The sequence below is a fragment of the Hipposideros armiger genome, unplaced genomic scaffold (assembly GCF_001890085.2).
Source record: "Hipposideros armiger isolate ML-2016 unplaced genomic scaffold, ASM189008v1 scaffold_596, whole genome shotgun sequence".
Taxonomy (NCBI): Eukaryota; Metazoa; Chordata; class Mammalia; order Chiroptera; family Hipposideridae; genus Hipposideros; species Hipposideros armiger.
In genome coordinates, this window is record NW_017731946.1 from 318,927 (window position 1) to 336,120 (window position 17,194).

Below are 17,194 nucleotides of genomic sequence, written 5' to 3' on the forward strand. Positions count from 1 at the left end.
TCCTTTTCCTTGCAAACCGTGAATGACTTATCTTTCAAGTCCAAACTCAGATATCCCCTCCTAGCTAAGCTTTTCTAACTCCCCCAGGGAACGTCTTTTGGGTTCTCACAGTGTTTTCTTCATATTTTGATAACATCAATTAGCAGGCTATAAATGTATCCATTTACATACCACCCTCTCCCAGTAGATTTTATCTAATATTCCTCACATCTTGTATTCTGCTGGCACATATTCTGTAAGCATTTTTCTGGAAGCATTTTTCAGTCATTGATAATTTGATGTGAGGGAGAAGAACAAAGCAAAAATTTTAGAGCTTGGTTCTTTCGGAAAGTGTGCATTAAATGAAATGGGGCCCTTGGGACCACTGAGTTTGGGGATAAGACGGATGAGATCTGCTTTGGACGTAATGTTTGCTACATCCCAGAGCTGAGTTATCCATGATTACTATAACAGAATTTTCGCTTCTAGTCAAGCCTCATCCAACTGAAAAGAAACACTTTGCCACAGGAGAAGATACTGTTGTTCATTCTGTTTTAATATGGAGGAAAGAACTCGAACTTGATTAAGCAAAGTCAGATAAACTTAATGATTTTTCCTGGTAACAGCTACCACTTTTCAGTGTTTTCAAGAGTAAATTTAATGTAGCAAAACAAGTGATTGTGCCCGCATTCATCTTTTCTTTTCTTTTTTAAAGAACCTCATACCATGATCCTATAATGGGAAACAAGTATGCAGCTAACAGGAAAAGCACTGGACAACTCAATCTAAGCACAAGTCCCATTAACAGCAGCAGTTATTTGGGATATAACAGTAATGCAAGAAGTAACTCTTTGAGATTAAGTTTAATTGGTGACCGAAGAGGTGACCGGCGGCGGAGTAACACACTGGATATAATGGATGGACGGATGAACCATAACAGTAGTTTAGCAAGGACTAGAAGCCTTTCCTCTCTAAGAGAGAAAGCGTTGTATGATGTGCAGCCCACTACTGAGCCTACCAACTTGATGGCCACCATTTTTTGGATAGCAGCATCTTTATTGGAATCCGATTATGAATACGAATACCTCCTCGCTCTCAGGCTTCTCAACAAACTGCTTATCCATTTGCCTTTGGATAAATCGGAGAGTCGAGAGAAGATTGAAAATGTACAAAGCAAACTGAAATGGAATAACTTTCCAGGCCTTCAGCAGCTCTTCCTTAAGGGTTTTACCTCAGTATCCACACAAGAAATGACCGTGCACCTCCTCAGTAAACTCATCGCTGTCTCCAAACACACATTGGTGGATCCTTCCCAGTTGTCAGGTGATGTTAATAGAATTGCTCCTACTATTGGCTTTTGAATGTGGTGACATGTAAACTAATCATTTGTTTGGAAATACACTAATTTCTGCTTTTCCGCAGTTACCGTTTTTTAAATATGTGAGATAGCTTAAATTCTTTGGTAAAAGCAAAAACAGAGTTTAGAAGATCCGAGCACCCCAGGACATAAAAAGAAAATGGTTTCTGTGAACCATTAAAAATAAATACCTTTAACTTTTAAAATGATGTGCAATAAAATTGGTTATTGTTTGCTTTTGTTTTTGATAGGCTTTCCTCTTAACATCCTTTGCTTATTGCCTCACTTAATCCAGCACTTTGACAGCCCAACTCAGTTTTGCAAAGAAACAGCTAGCCGAATAGCAAAGGTAAGCAAATATTATGCTGAACGATAACACTAAAGGGAAATTTTTCTGGAGTTTATCTTAATGGGGGGAAGTGGGGGGGTGGATTTTTTATTGTCACTTTTGTGAATTTCACATCTAAATTTTTATTTTTATGCATATAAAGGAGTTATTACAGCAATGATGTAAGTTACAACTGCTCAAATGACAGTGAATAAAATTATTTCATTAGAGTAACACTCCTCTGAGTCTGAGTCTTTTTCTGCTCCTCTTCTCTACTTTATTCTACTTTATTCTCTACCTTTCTGGCAGTTTCTAATTTGTTCACTAGCAAATATTTACTGATCACTGAGTTAGGTGCTGGAAATACAGTGATAATCAAAGTAGATGGAATACCTACTCTTGTGGGCCTTATGCGGGGATGCAATCCAGGAAGTAGACAATTACCGTAGCATCCGATAAGGACAATGAGAGGGCAGAGTGTTCTGGGGGCACCTAAAGAAGAAGTCTTCCTCTAGGAGGGCATATCTAAGCTGACATTGAAGGCTGAATAGGAACAACCAAGGTAAGATTGCTGGATAAGAAACAGAGCAGGACCGAGGGTAGAATTTTCTAGGTAGAAGCAATTGCATGTGCAAAGGCCCTGAGGAAGAAGAGGGCACAATGTATTTTGGAGTTCTGAAAGTTCTGTCTTCCTTTTCCTTTTAATACTCTCTTCATCTTCTCTCTCTGCTCCCTTCATCCTTGTGTCTTCCTTATTTGGCTCTTTCCCTCCCATTGAACAGTTCTGAAACAGGATGTAGCTATTTTTAAATCATCTGTTGACATTTGTTTAAAAGTGTTAGAACTCTTAATCTTAATTTTAATAGGATTTTGACACTTTATATTTTTAATTTCCTCTGTTAAGAACAACAAAGATCAAACTATCTTCTTAAACTTAATTCTTAATTAAATTTTTTTGGTAAGATTCAGTCCTGGAAATAAAGCTTTTCAGACTGAAAATGTAAACAGTTACAAGAAGGAGTTATATAAATTTACAAGTAATATGCATATGCCAGGTAATTAGGTGAACTGGGGGAAGTGAATGAATAGCAGTAACAGTGAGAAAATGACCTACCTCTGGGAGAAAAATCAGAGAAGTCTGCAATAGAAGGGAACAAGCAAGTATAATTCTCTGGAAGAACGTTTTATATAAGCATTATTTTTTAAAGCTAAGATTCAGATAACAAGTAACACAGCAGCCAATGGAAAGAGTAAGCACACAAAAAACCAAAAAAACAAACAACCAAACAACAAACAAAACACCCACCTCTCCATGGCCCACATGTCGACACTGCTAAGTGCACATTTATCTCTAGGTACCAATGTAGTGAAAGATAACTACCAACCCAGTTAATCACATTAACAGTTAACAACAGTACGAACATTTTCATTATCTTAATAGATAATTAATAAATGAGAAGAAAATACTTCATAAAATAATGCTGTTAAATCCATCTCTAATTACATTTTTAAATAAATTAGATATGAGGAGATCTTTAACAATCATTTTAAAAGCACGTATTTAAAAAGAAGAGCCATTATTATAGTTAATGGAAACATATCTCAGTTTTGAAAATGATTATTTGCCTCAACCATCCCAATATGTACTTGCATTAATGGGGTCTAAAAGTGGTATAAAATGAATACTTTATTAAAATAACTTTTATTTTAATATCCTAATGACACATTAGAAAAATGATGCAAACAAGGAATTTTTTTTATCCTACATGAAAAAATATTAGGGAAAAAAATTTTGATTTACTTTGGGATTTCAAGAAAATAAAAAGCATTTGTCCCCTAATAGGGGAAGCTTTTAAGACTATCAGCTGCAATGCTCTGAATGACTCCCTGCTAAGCGTTGGGTAAAGTGAGGACCACAGTGCTGCCTGACCTGGCCTGAGGGATGTGGTCCCCGAGTGTCGGGCCGGCCGAGTGGCTCAGTTGGTTAAGAGCTCGCTCAAGAGTTTGAGCTCTGAGCAACAGNGAGCAACAGCGGTTCGAGTCCAGCCCGAGCTGAGCAGCCGCTGAGCTGCCAACAGGTAGCAGGATGGCTCAGCTGAAAAAAAAAAAAAAAGAATGTGGTCCCCGAGTGTCAAGCCTCTTCTGCTGTAACAGGCAAAGAAGACATTCCAAATATCTTTTCTGTTTTTAAGAAATCAAATATATGGCTTTCTGTGAGTCTTAAATTGTTTTTCAAGCCTGTTTTCTTCCTGTTGTTCAGCACACACAGGTTCCATCTTAAGCTTTCAGCAGCCTGCAGGATGTGAACTAAATTGGTTTCTTAATTATTCCCTCACTTAAACTGTTGAGTAATTTTCTGCCATTATGTGCTTCCTCATTAGGCATATATCTCTGATTCTACTGTTTGTGCCTTTGGAGACCATGGAATTTCAAAATGAGGCAATATTCGGGAAAAATATAGTCCTTTTTAGCTATTCATCACAGCAAAAATAGTATGCTAAAAACGTTTGTTATAAGACATTCCTTTTGGATCATATTTTAACCTGGTAATTCAGAAATCCCAAAATCTAAGCCATTTGCTTTATATTAAAATTGCACAGCATATATACTAAAAAACCTTTTTTTCTTTCTAAAAATAGTTTTTTAAGGGGTGTGGCTTAGTTGGTTAAGAGCTCGCTCAAGAGTGCGAGCTCTGAGCAACAGGGTCGTCGGTTCGATTCCCAGCCCGAGCTGAGCTGCCAACAGGTGGCAGGATGGCTCAGCTAAAAAATAAAAAATAAAAAAAATAGCTTTTTAATAAATCATTCTTTAAAAAAATATATTCTTTAAGAATATAAGAATTCTATAGGCATGTCTTATTCTTCAGGAAAATTCTATAAACTATAAAGCCTTTTCCTGAAAAATAACAAACTGTTGTGAAATTATAAAATTGAGATTTTTTTTATAGTACGATACAGTACTATATTTTGAAATATAAATAAGAAATATCAACCTAATTTTTCTTTTTTCTCCCTGGTGTCCATTTTATGGGTAAAAAAGGCTAATACATGAAATCAGCTGCTTTCAATTAATGATTTTATTAAATAACTTACAAGATACTGTGCTAGTCTCTGCAGTCTTGCATCCCTTCATATCTCAGGCCTATCCAGTGATAATGTCCACATGATGAATTAAAATAAATCAGAGTCATCTGAAAGTTGAAATTACAGTATATATATTTTAAAAGGTAGTACTTTCTTTACTCAGTGCTTTAGGCAGTTCGTGAAAATACATACAAAACATCAATAAGATGGAAGAAGGAGGAAAATGGAAAAAGGAAAACTAAAAGACATCCTAGCTTTATGCAGAAGGCCAAGACAAAAGGCCTGCGTGGCCCTTTTACGGTTCTGCGTTGTTCGGGTGTCCCCCAGAGGAGGAGAAGGAACACCCTCACTATAACTCAGGGAACAAACAGATTAAGAAGGTGTATTTAGTCAATGAGATAGACCCTCCTAAATATTTGTTGATTCAGATTTCATAGTACTTGACAAAACAAAATCTAGAAAGTCATTACATTTTGAAGTGGCCTTTAATGATTGGCCAAGGACCTGAAGAACTTTAGGTGATTTCCTGAAGAGCAGTTTAGGGTCCACCCTGCCGACTGCCACTCATTGGAGATGCAGAAGTCAGTTTGACCAGAGTCGGATGAAGTCCTTTGAATGTATCACACACTCTGAGGCTCTGCAATTGAACACTACTGAGACCCCGGACAGCGTGAGACTAAAGCATTTCTCCTTTGGCAAAGCAGCCCTGCATCTCCCTGAGAAGTCCCAGTCTGAGCCTGCTCATTTAGTTACTTAGGCACCAAACCATGTGTCGATTTTACAAAACAAAACTCTTTCTACGAAACAGTTATAAAATGGTATACAGCTTACCAAACCATGTATTGGTTTTTACCAAAGACAGTTTTACAGAGAATCAGACTAAAAAAAGCCATACTATTTAACAGCCACAGAAAGTGTTTGACATACTAATCATCTTTCCATATTATCTATTAAGTTATTCTCGTAAGAACGCCTTGTGCTTTTTTTCTCTTCTGTTTAACTTTGCTACTGTATTGAAATAAAATGCATTAAAGTGTCAATATATACATCTAAATTATTGGGTTTTCGGAAAAGTCATGATGCATTTTTGCAACGGAAAACAGAAAAAATACGTCATGACTTTTCCGACCACCCAATATTTCATTAAGTGCATTTAAGTATAAAATCAAATTTAAACTTGTATCTTTATTTTCGGTGAATGATTTTTTTTATTTTTTTTTTAGGTTTGTGCAGAAGAAAAATGCCCAACACTTGTCAATTTGGCTCACATGATGAGTTTGTACAGCACACACACGTATTCCAGAGACTGTTCTAACTGGATCAACGTAGTGTGTAGATACCTGCATGACTCCTTCTCAGATACTACATTTAATCTTGTGACTTACCTTGCAGAGGTAAATTTACAAAAAAGGGAGGGGGCGATTTTTTAAACTGCATTGTGGCAAAACTTTTAAGTAATCTTATTTCTAACAGCAGCACTGATACTAATCTTCAGATTGTCTTTGAGAGTGAATATAGATTACATCTCTTTTTCAAGAAAAATATAGCTAATACCTTTCAAGTATAAAGAAAGTTTTTATAAAGTTTTTTTCCCCCCCATTTTCAGTATTTATTTCTTTATTCACTGTCCTTAAGTGGTATAAATTCAAAATAATGTAAACCTCAACTTTATGTAAAATGGGTTTTTAGTGGTCTTGATCCTAAGAAATGGTTGCAATATTTGTTTCTACAAAATTAGTTCTGGACTTTGAAATCCCTTCTAGAACAATAGTGTGTGCAAAGGCATTTCCTTTGGGAAATTTTTTATTTTGATGATACATTTGCTTCCTAATCTAAGATATAATTTTGGAGGCTAAAAATGAAAATATTAAAACAACAACAACAAAAAAAAAAAACCTAGCCCTAGAACAGCATAAAAAGTTAATAATTTGTTTAAGAAGCAACTTCATGCCTAGTAAGTTACTAATCAGATAGCCACCTCAAAAGGAATAAATTCCTAGTCACTAAAAAGTTTGTCATCTTGTAATAAATACCTCCCTTTTTAAAAAGCTGACCTCTAGAAATTAAATTTGAAATGCTGTATAAACTTAAAAGACATTCATAACTCAGTGAGCATTGTAAATGTTGCTCATAGCACTGTTTAAATGAGCTACATCACTGATATTGACTGTCATAAAATGCTTTAGGACTGGTATGAATTTTTAAAGTGTTAGTTTTGATAGGTTTTCTCCCACCAACTTTACATTTAAGAGAGCTGACAGTGTGAGCTATGCACGTGACAGCTTCCTGACCTAAATGAACGCAAGTCTCTAGGTTTATCTTACACCTTTAGGACAAGAGATGACATAAAACCAGTCCTAACCTCCACAATTGGCTTTGAATTTAAGTGCTTTAGACCAGCTTCACTTTTGTGCCACCATAAAGTTCATCGCTCAAGTAGCATGAGTTCTCCCTAAAGATCCAGTAATGGGCTACTAAGGTCTGGAACTGGCACAGTACAGCCAGCCTATTGTGTGCCACATATGGGCAACATTTGTTGGTTCTGTAGAGAGAATGCTTTGCCCCAAATGTTACTCTTCCTAGTGTAAATTATCCTTGCTGTATTGTTGTAATTGTCATCAAAGTATTACTAACAAAAGTACTCAAGTTAGTTACATGTATTTAAAACTATATATATTTAATTTAATTGTCCTGCAAGCCCTAGGAGGTAGGTGGTAGCACTATTTAATTTTTAAAAATCAAGGCTCAGAGAAGTTACAAAACGTGTTCAAGATCACAAAGCTAATAAGTGGCTGGTGTGAATAGCTTGGGGTAATTATTTTTTTGGTGATGGTGGTATAGTAGTTTTTCTCTTTACCTAAAACAAATAGTGTTCAATGAAATTAGTTAAGGAAATTAAAGAAAATACCAAGATTAAGAGAAAAATAATCTAATTCTCCTTTCTGAAACAAAATCAAATGAGAATAATAGACATTTTACCTTGTTTAGTCTCTGGATTTCTAATCACCCAACCATAAATTCCTGGCTTAAATCTGTAGTGTTTTTGAACATCCTAAGTGTAAGTATTGAATTTTCCTCAACCTGATTAAAGTATACTTTTTACTTTTACTTTTAGCTGTTAGAAAAAGGATTGTCTAGTATGCAGCAGTCATTGCTACAGATCATCTATAGCCTTTTGAGTCACATCGACCTTTCTGCTGCCCCAGTCAAGCAGTTTAATCTGGAAATCATAAAGATTATTGGCAAATATGTACAGGTGAGTGACCACAAAACTTATGTATAGAAAAGTTCATCTCAAAATGATTTGTAACCAGAAGAAAACCAGAAAAACCTTAAATGATCAGGGGTAAAGAAATGGTAAAAGTCCATGAGTCATGTCTTCAGGAATGTTTACGACATGGAATAATATTTCAGTGTAAGCGATGAGAGGTAGAATCTGAATGGTGCCTAATAAAAAGCACCAGCTATTCAGAAAGTAAAAAAAAAAAAACAAAAAAAAACATCACACTTGGTTTAATGTAAGTGATAAGTCAACCTGGTCTGTACTGAACTTCACCTTTGAACTGTTAAGAAAGGCCTTGCTGAGCAGATGGGTATTGCAGATACAGTTTATCAAAGAGAACAAGTTCTTTAAAAACCTTAACAGATCAATATTTTTGTGTTTCTGCTTCAGCTATATTTGCATTCACTATAGCAAAACTTACAAATGGAAATACTTGGCTCACATTGAGTTTATGTCTTAGTCCATATCTGAAAATAGTAAAACTATTAAAATGTTTTCTATGCCATTAGGTAATCCAGGTTATATTTTAGATTCCTTTGAAAATCAGTGATTGCAAATATTCCAAAAACATAAGATTCTTTGGTGACCCTGTTTATCTTCTCTATCTTATCTCTCAGTGAGTAAAGCTTCACCAAATAACAATCATATTTTTTTGTAAAGCATATTTCTCTTTTCTTCTTAAAGCATAAGATGTTAACTCATTATATATTTGCCTGGATTTTCCATAGAAACAGATACCACATCAAATTACTAATTTATGAAACATAAATGTATTTCTTTTGTTCAGAAACACAAGCTCACATGCCCACTGGGCCAGTAAGTAACTATAAGAGGGCATAGATTTGTGACTAAGTGAACTGCACATTTCCCATCGAAAAGGAACAGCACAACCTAGCTTCCCTTGATGGTTGCCATGTTGGAATACAGGTCCATTCTTGCCACAACTTCACATTTTTTAAAGAAAAGCTGGAAATTGGTTTTTTCCCAAAAACCTAATTTCAAAATGTTGACTCAAACTTTTTTTCAAATTTATTTTTAGATGTTGTGTGAACCAAGGTCATATTTAGCTGATGGGTCATCACAATTAGTTACTTCCGCTTTATTCAAACATTACACATTTTACAGAATTGAACTCCTGATAATCTTTCACATTTAGAACACAACTTTCCATATAATTTATAGAAACATTCCTGAAGAAGTTTTAGCATTTTACAATGCTCAGAGGTCTCTACTTATTTCTACCAAAAAAAAAAAAATGATTTCTACTAAGTCATAACTTTGTTAAATGTAGACTGTTTTTTACAGTAATATGCTTGAAATGTCACAATGTTATGCGGATGTTTTTATTATTATTAAATATTTTTTGCTTTAGGTGTCTTCATATCAAGATGTCATTAGCTAAATTGGTAACTCTTCTATGTCTATTGTATTTTTAAACCAGAGTCCTTATTGGAAGGAAGCCCTTAACATATTAAAACTGGTGGTGTCTCGCTCTGCAAGTCTTGTTGTACCCAACGATGTCCCCAAGACCTATGGGGGAGATATGGGTTCTCCTGAAATATCCTTCACTAAGATTTTTAATAATGTCTCTAAGGAGTTGCCTGGGAAGACCTTAGATTTTCATTTTGATATATCTGAGGTAAGATGCTCAGGAATCAATATAGAAGCTCTCTTCGAAATTTTCATTTGTTCATTTATTCATTCTTTCATGTGTTCATTTATCCATTCAACATGCAAATTGAGCTCATACTCAGTAGGAGACACTGCAATAGGTGTGAAAATGGGATGGGGGTGGGGAGAAGGCCTACTCTTGGGGAGCTGACTGTCACTTGGGGAAACAGGCAAATAAACATTGTGATCAGTGCTTGGCTGGAAGTAAGTTTTAAGTTGCTATTGGAATACATGTACATCTAACCTGATCTGAGCTGAGTATTGAGAGATAAGTAACACTGGACAGGCATATGTGTATGGAAGTTTGGGGAGGCGGGATTAAATCCAAGAAAAGGCAGCATGTGTGAATGAAGGCTTGTAAGTGTGAGAAAGCATGGTGCTCTAAAAACTTCCAATTAGTCCAGCATACCTTGAGCAGAGTACAGAGAATGGAGGTGGAGTGTGATGAGAGAGGAAGCTGAAGGCACAGGGAGGGATCTTGCTTGTCATAGTAACAAGATGGTTTTATCTGAAGCTGTAGAAGTTCTTAAAGGGTTTTTAGCTAGAGTAGGAAATACTAGGATTTGCATTTTAGGATGCTCACTCTGGCAACAGGATGGAAAATAGACCAGGAAGGAGGAGAGGGAAATGAGGGAGGAACCTGTTAGAATACTTGGGGCAGAAGATAGTGTTGGACTGTCCCCAGGCAACTGCAGGGGACATGAAGAAGGAAGGGATGGTTTTCAGAAAGACTGAGGAAGTAAGTGATGGGATTTGATGGGAAGAAGAGGAAGTGCTATGTGAGGAAGAGACGTCAAGGACAGTTCCTTTGACAATCACATGAATGTTGGTGCTATTCAAGGGGAACAGCTTTTAGCAGGAAGGGGTTGATGAGTTCAGTCTTGAATCTATTGAGAATCTATTGATTCTAAAGTAACTAAGAAACATACTAACAGAGGTGCCTAAATAGTCAATTAGATTTTGACATCTGATGTTTTAGAGGAAAGCTTGGGTGGAAGTAAAAAATTTAAGGATATTCGGTGTTGTATACGTAGAAAGTTGAAATTGCGGAAGGAAAAACAAGGCTAAAACCATTTGAAACCTGAGCAGCCCATATTGCTAGACAGGCATGGCCCACCAATCCCAAAGGGAACCTGGGCTCTGACTATGTCACGTATTCATACAAATCTCATGTAAATATTTTTTGACCCTTGCTGGAAACCCCAATTCTTTTTTTTCCCGCACCTGAGCCCAATCTTGGTGATCTTGGTGCCATTGAAATGCTCTTTTACAAGCCAAAGGAGGGATTTTTCAAGAGAGAAGTTATGGGTCAAGTATTGAAGGGGCATTGAGAAAGATAAAAATTGAAGATCTACTCACATTTTAATTGATTAGGAAAATGTAGATTTAAAAATAATTTTTTGACAGTTTAGTCTTGGTATTAGAATTTATCCAAAGTTTATTGTTTTGTTTTTTTTTAAGGTAGAAAGTATGTTTATTGCTAATTTTTTTAGTTAATATCATCTGAGAATTCTAACATGGAGCACATAGCATGGGACTATGATAGAGTAACTGGGCTTCACTGTTCTTCCAAGTCAGAAATTGATATGTAACAATGTGTTTGAAGCAGTGATGTGAATTTTCAGAACATTTGATAAACCTGATTTCAATTTATTTCATCAAAATTTCCCAAGTGCCTGCTATGTAGGCACTGGAGATACACTAGAAGAACAGGATGAATCACATTTGGTCCTGGGACTCTCCTATAGTAAGGAAGATGGGCACATAAACAAATCACCCTCACGGGGCACGTGTCCAAGTAGAATTACCCATCAGGGGCGGTAGTTTCAGAGAAAGCTTCATTGGAAGTCCGGAGTCACCCTTAAAAGATGAATAGGGATTTGCTTGGTGAATATTCCGTGTAAAGCGGGTAGCATGTGCCAAAACACAGGTCCATAAAAGCATGGTATGTTTGAGAAAAAATAGCACATTCACTTTTGCTGGATTGTGAAGTTCAGGAGGAGTGGTAGAAGTTGAGATAAGGAGGAACCAGATCAGAAAGGGACTTGTATAACATGCAAATGAGCTTGAATACTATTTTCAAATGCAAATTCAAGACAGTTCACAAAGTCAAATACATATATAAATTAGTTTTGGATCATCACAGAATTTTTACTGAAAAATTTTGGAAATACTATACATCAGATTTGTAGTTAAGAAGCTACATGGATATCTTCTTTGGAGTTGTTACTTATCTTGAATCTTTGCAAAAGCACATTATTGAAGCACATGTAACTAGGCGTTGAAAAACACCAAAATGTTAATAGACGTTAAAGCTGAATGGTGAGATTTTTAAAAATCGTTTTTATATTTCTTGAGCTTTCAAAGATATTTCATAATAATGGGGAGAAAAGTTGGAGGTGGTAGTTTTTTTAAAAAAGCAGATCTATATTTAAAATAGGAATAAGGTCTCTGATAGTCTCAGAATCATATTTCCAATAAAGTGAAATCTCTTGATTTAAAAAAAACAAACCTTTGATTTTTGTAATATCTACTGCAGGCTAAGTAATCTTTCTCCTTATGCTGCTTTTTTGGTTGGTTGTTTTAAAAAATATCACAGATATATTAACCCTTTTATGTTGAAATATTTGAGTCAAACGCTGGCATTTTGTTTCTGTGTAGACACCAATTATTGGAAACAAATATGGTGACCAGCATAGCGCAGCTGGAAGAAACGGGAAACCGAAAGTAATTGCTGTTACTAGAAGTACCTCTTCTACTTCTTCTGGTTCCAATTCTAATGCCTTGGTCCCTGTTAGCTGGAAAAGGCCACAGTTATCCCAGGTACATGAAAAAATACCAAAACTGAATATTCATAGAAGAATCAATTTTGTTGAATGAATGAAACTTAAGAATTTGTCTTATTTTATCAGTAATTCTAACATTTGAATGTTTTTTTTTTCCTTAGCGAAGAACAAGAGAAAAGCTAATGAATGTGCTTTCTCTCTGTGGTCCAGAATCTGGCCTTCCGAAGAACCCATCAGTAAGTAATCATAAAAGCATGTGTAAAGGTGTTCAAAATCATGTTATTCTGTGAAGAAATGGAAATCATTCTGTCTCCTTGCTTGCTTTGCCTAACTTATGATATTGACTAAGCATGAAAAAAGTATGGCTTGTTTTTGTGACACTTGGCAGCTATGCTTGTTATTCAACCAGTTAGATGTTAACATGAAGACCAAATTAAAGCTCCGCATCCATTGACAAATGAACCTGCAGCGGTTCTTAAGCCACAGTGTCTCATATGCAGATTGACAAAGCTGATGGATGGTCATTTTTGTTTGTTTTCTTCTTTTGCGGGGGCATCAGGTTGTATTTTCTTCTAATGAAGATTTGGAAGTCGGTGACCAACAGACGAGCCTAATTTCTACAACAGAAGACATAATTCAAGAGGAAGAAGTCGCTGTGGAAGATAATACCAGTGAACAACAGTTTGGCGTTTTTAAGGATTTTGACTTTTTAGATGTCGAATTGGAAGATGCAGAGGTAAGGATGTGGGCTTTCTCCTATAATATTCATAGGAAAGCTGCAACTGTATAAGAATTAAAGATTTGACCATAGACTCTTTCCTTATGAAGGTCAGTATATGGTCAAAAAGATAAAAATCTAACTCAGGAACTAAATATGATTAGTACAGTCAGTTCAGTAGCAAAATAAGTCCGAAATAAAAGAGGAACACATAATTTTTCCCCTTTATCTTTAAAAAAAAGAAAGTAAAAAATGGATTTCTTCAAAAATATTTTTTAAATTTATGGTGAGCTTAGGCTTAAAAGTTTGGCATGAGCTACACAAATTAATGTGCAGCAAAATAGTAAAAAATTAAAGTATATCAAACAATTTTTCAGAACGTGGCACTTATGCTAAATTGACAATTAAGAAGGCTTCAGCTCTCAAACTCTTTCCTATGGCAGACGACTGAGATTCTTCCTATAATACTCCTCACCACTTTCTTCTTCATGATGTTGGCATTTAATACCCAAAGGGCTTCCTCTTCTAAATTGATTCAGTTTAGATTAAACTGATGGTGTGTCCGTTCAGATACTTTCTAAGTGGAAAACCCAGCTCACAAAACTGAGATAGTCCAGAGTACGGCTTATGTAGATATGGCTCAGTGAGGTCTGTGGCTGTTTGCAATTCTCTAAGCTCTGCCTTTCTCTGCAAGTCAGCTTACCCTCAGACAATGGAAAGATGGTTGTCACTGCTATGTGTGGCCTTACATTCACATGTAGCTGTGTTCAGAAGAAGTGAGGGTCACTTCCAGAAATCCACTCATGAAAGTGACAAAAGTTGCTATCCTAAACTCTTTTAGCAAATTTCTTGTCATATCTCATTGGTCCAAGTTTGAAACATTTGCCAGTTTCTGAAACAGTCACTCTAGCAAAGAGAATAGGATTGCCCTTGTTTCTTAGGCTATTCAGAACCTGTTCCTGTAAACCACAGTCTCCTTAACCTAAAAGTTTATGAGAAATAGGTTTAAAAAAAAAGATGTTCATCCTCAGATTGTTACGAATACCTCTATTTTAGAGCCCCAAGTGCCTTATTATCAAGTATCCATACCATGTCATTGGTATATCTTTCTCCAAAGAATTTGAAGTCATTCATACAATACATATGCATTCATCAACCCCCTTGAACGGATGTTTCCTTTGGCGCTAATAGATGAAGTGGAGGAAGTGGAGGAGTGAAACGTGATGGCCTGTGCCCTGTCACACCTAGTTGTTGATAGGAAACGAGGTTAGTGAAGTCCTCTTATGTGCTTCATTCAGCCTGCCCTGCAGATAAGAGGATAGATAGGACCATGGTGACTCCGAGTCAAACAAATGCCTTTACACTAGCTTAGGAGCTGTATAGCCTTATATATAGTAGTTCACCATTTACATATTCCCAAAGGCACAATTGTACAGGTTCACAGGAGCCCCCAAACAGCTATTATTCAGCACCTTATGGGGCAGTGGCTTTTAAATTTTTTTATCATGATCCATAGTTAATAGACGTATATCACAACCAAGTATATATATAAACACACCTTTAAAATAAAAGCTTCAAGCATATGTACCTTTACTATGCTATGCATACTAATATTTTCTATTCTTCTCCTTTCTGTACTGATTTAGAAAATAGATTTCACATCCACAATTTGGAAAACATGCAGGAAATAGGACAGGCTTGAGCAATGAGGCAAGAAAGTGTGATGGGTTGCAGAGCCCTCAGGGCATGTGCAGCTTCTACATTCTTTTGTGCTTATTTGCTTTTAGAGTTCAGAATTTAAATTTCTAAAGGCAGGCTTTTGACATTTTTGTAAGGATAAAGTTATTTTTTTTTTGTTTGCTTTTTTTTTTTTTTTAGAACACTGTGAATGCCTCCAAGTTCATCCAGTACTCTGCAATGTCATTCGTAATAAAAATGGCTTTTGAGTACAGCTTTAGTCAGAGTAAATTAAAGATGCTTATTGTAGGTCTTTTTTTTTTTTTTTTTAATGTGGGTTCCGAACCGGGGCCCTGCTGCTCAGAGCTGGAGCTCTCAAGCCAATTCTTAACCAACGCGCCACTCGGCCAGCTAGGTCTGTCTTTAATTCAAGTGACAGTAAATTGGGGAGAGTGGTGCTAATTTATGCCTCATAATTAGGCCAAATCAAATGATCGAGATTTTCTAAATCTTTCTTGCTTAAAATACAGTAACAGGAAATACTTTGCTACTAAACAAACTTAACTACTAACGAAGCCTTGAAAGTCCACGGTTACCAAATATATATTGAAGGCTATTGCCACTATGATGTGTTATGATACATAATAATACTTGCAATATGTTCCTATGAAGGTGGCTTTTCAAACTCTGACCTGCAGAGCCCTAGGGCTTCTAGGATCCACCCTGAGAAAGAGGGAAAGATCAAGGGCTAACTGGGAAAAGCCACCTTTTTACCAGAGCAGCTCTGGTTTTGTTCATCAGTTTTACAGTTGACTTCCACCTTCAATTTCATTTGAAATAAGTATTCCTCTGCTTTATTTAAAAAAAAAAAAATTGAAAACCTCTATTCTGGACAATCCCTCTTGAGTAAAGGAACACAAGTAAATCATATTTTGTTAGCTGACTCACTGTCATTTGTCATACCAGGGCTTAAGAAAGAGTTGTAAGAATTACATCCTTACAAAAGGAGGATCAGCTTAGAATAACAGAAATATATGTAAATCTGGGGCAAAATTGAAATTCGTCATATTTCCTCTTAACCTCTTAAAGTTGTCAAAGGTTATGTTTTCATAGCTGTGATCTTGATTTTTAACTATTTTATAATGAAAAATGACTATTTGGTTCAGTCAGAACCATCCTATAGACTAAAAATAATTGTGACCCTGTATGTTGTCAACTAAATGTGGGTAGTTTAAGACAGTTTTGCATTGTATCAAGTATTAAATCTATGTGAATTTTAAAGATTTTCTTCAAGTTTGTGTTGCCGAATTGTATCATAGAAATGTTGTTTTAAGTGTCTGTCTCTGACTTTTTCACAATATATTTTGCATAAAAAAAGTAATTGGAATCACACGTTGGCTTCCTGCACAAAGCCTAATCCAGAGCTTGAATCAGTCTTTGGGTTTGAGAAATCACAAGAGTTTTCCCCAAAAGTGTAGTGTATATTTAAATGTTTGTCTTCGTTCTTTCTAATTCTGTGTGTTTTCCTTTTTGCTAACCAGGAGCTGCAGGTAAGTTGCAGCCTGGTGTTGTGGGTTGTTTATTTGTTGTCGTCTGTGATGTATTTGTCTTTTTTGTGGTCTCATTTGTGTTTGTGTATTAGATTAGAAATGGCTTTGATAGTAAATTGAGCTGGTCCCCAGTAATACAATATAGAAAGTTAAGAAACAGGTTGTCAAACAGATATTTTGATCTCTTTCAATATAAATATTTAATGATGTTTTAAAAGTTTCAAGAAATTGAAGGGCTGATTGAAACTCTGCTTATGACGATGCATTAAGTATTTTTCATCTTGGTATATGTTTTCCTGGTATATTAATTATTTACTGTATTTATAAGCATGTATTTGAGGTCTTAGAAATCATGTCTTGCTTTTCCAGGGTGAAAGTATGGACAATTTCAACTGGGGAGTCCGCAGGCGCTCGCTGGACAGTATTGACAAAGGGGACACCCCATCCCTTCAAGAGTACCAGTGTTCCAGCAGCACGCCCAGCCTGAACCTGACAAATCAGGAAGATACAGATGAGTCCTCAGAAGAAGAAGCGGCACTCACAGCCAGCCAGATCCTGTCACGCACGCAGATGGTACACACTGACAGCTGGTCCCTTTTCCTCTTAACTTCCAACTTAGTAATTACCATTTCTTGCTGTTCTGTTTTTCATTTCAGTTTGGGTACAATGCACACACTGAAATGAACACCCAAAATCACAGTAGTAATGGCGCCCTCTGTTACCCATGACAGAACCAAATGCTTAAGTTGATAGTACATGCCC

At 36.0% G+C, this 17,194-nt stretch overlaps 1 protein-coding gene across 14 annotated transcripts in view; it reads left to right on the forward strand.

Moving 5' to 3' along the window:
* FRYL (FRY like transcription coactivator) overlaps window positions 1-17,194 on the forward strand; it is a 246,267-nt gene that overhangs the window by 200,835 nt on the left and 28,238 nt on the right. For 8 of the 14 annotated variants that reach the window (XM_019624634.1, XM_019624635.1, XM_019624636.1 and 5 more), the window contains 10 exons: window positions 695-1,302; window positions 1,588-1,685; window positions 5,971-6,141; window positions 7,863-8,003; window positions 9,472-9,669; window positions 12,363-12,524; window positions 12,649-12,723; window positions 13,047-13,223; window positions 16,424-16,432; window positions 16,802-17,005. In XM_019624634.1, coding sequence (XP_019480179.1) covers window positions 695-1,302; window positions 1,588-1,685; window positions 5,971-6,141; window positions 7,863-8,003; window positions 9,472-9,669; window positions 12,363-12,524; window positions 12,649-12,723; window positions 13,047-13,223; window positions 16,424-16,432; window positions 16,802-17,005 — 1,843 coding nt within the window. The remainder of the gene's footprint in view (window positions 1-694; window positions 1,303-1,587; window positions 1,686-5,970; window positions 6,142-7,862; window positions 8,004-9,471; window positions 9,670-12,362; window positions 12,525-12,648; window positions 12,724-13,046; window positions 13,224-16,423; window positions 16,433-16,801; window positions 17,006-17,194) is intronic. The other 6 variants (XM_019624626.1, XM_019624628.1, XM_019624637.1 and 3 more) reach the window with 1 other exon arrangement.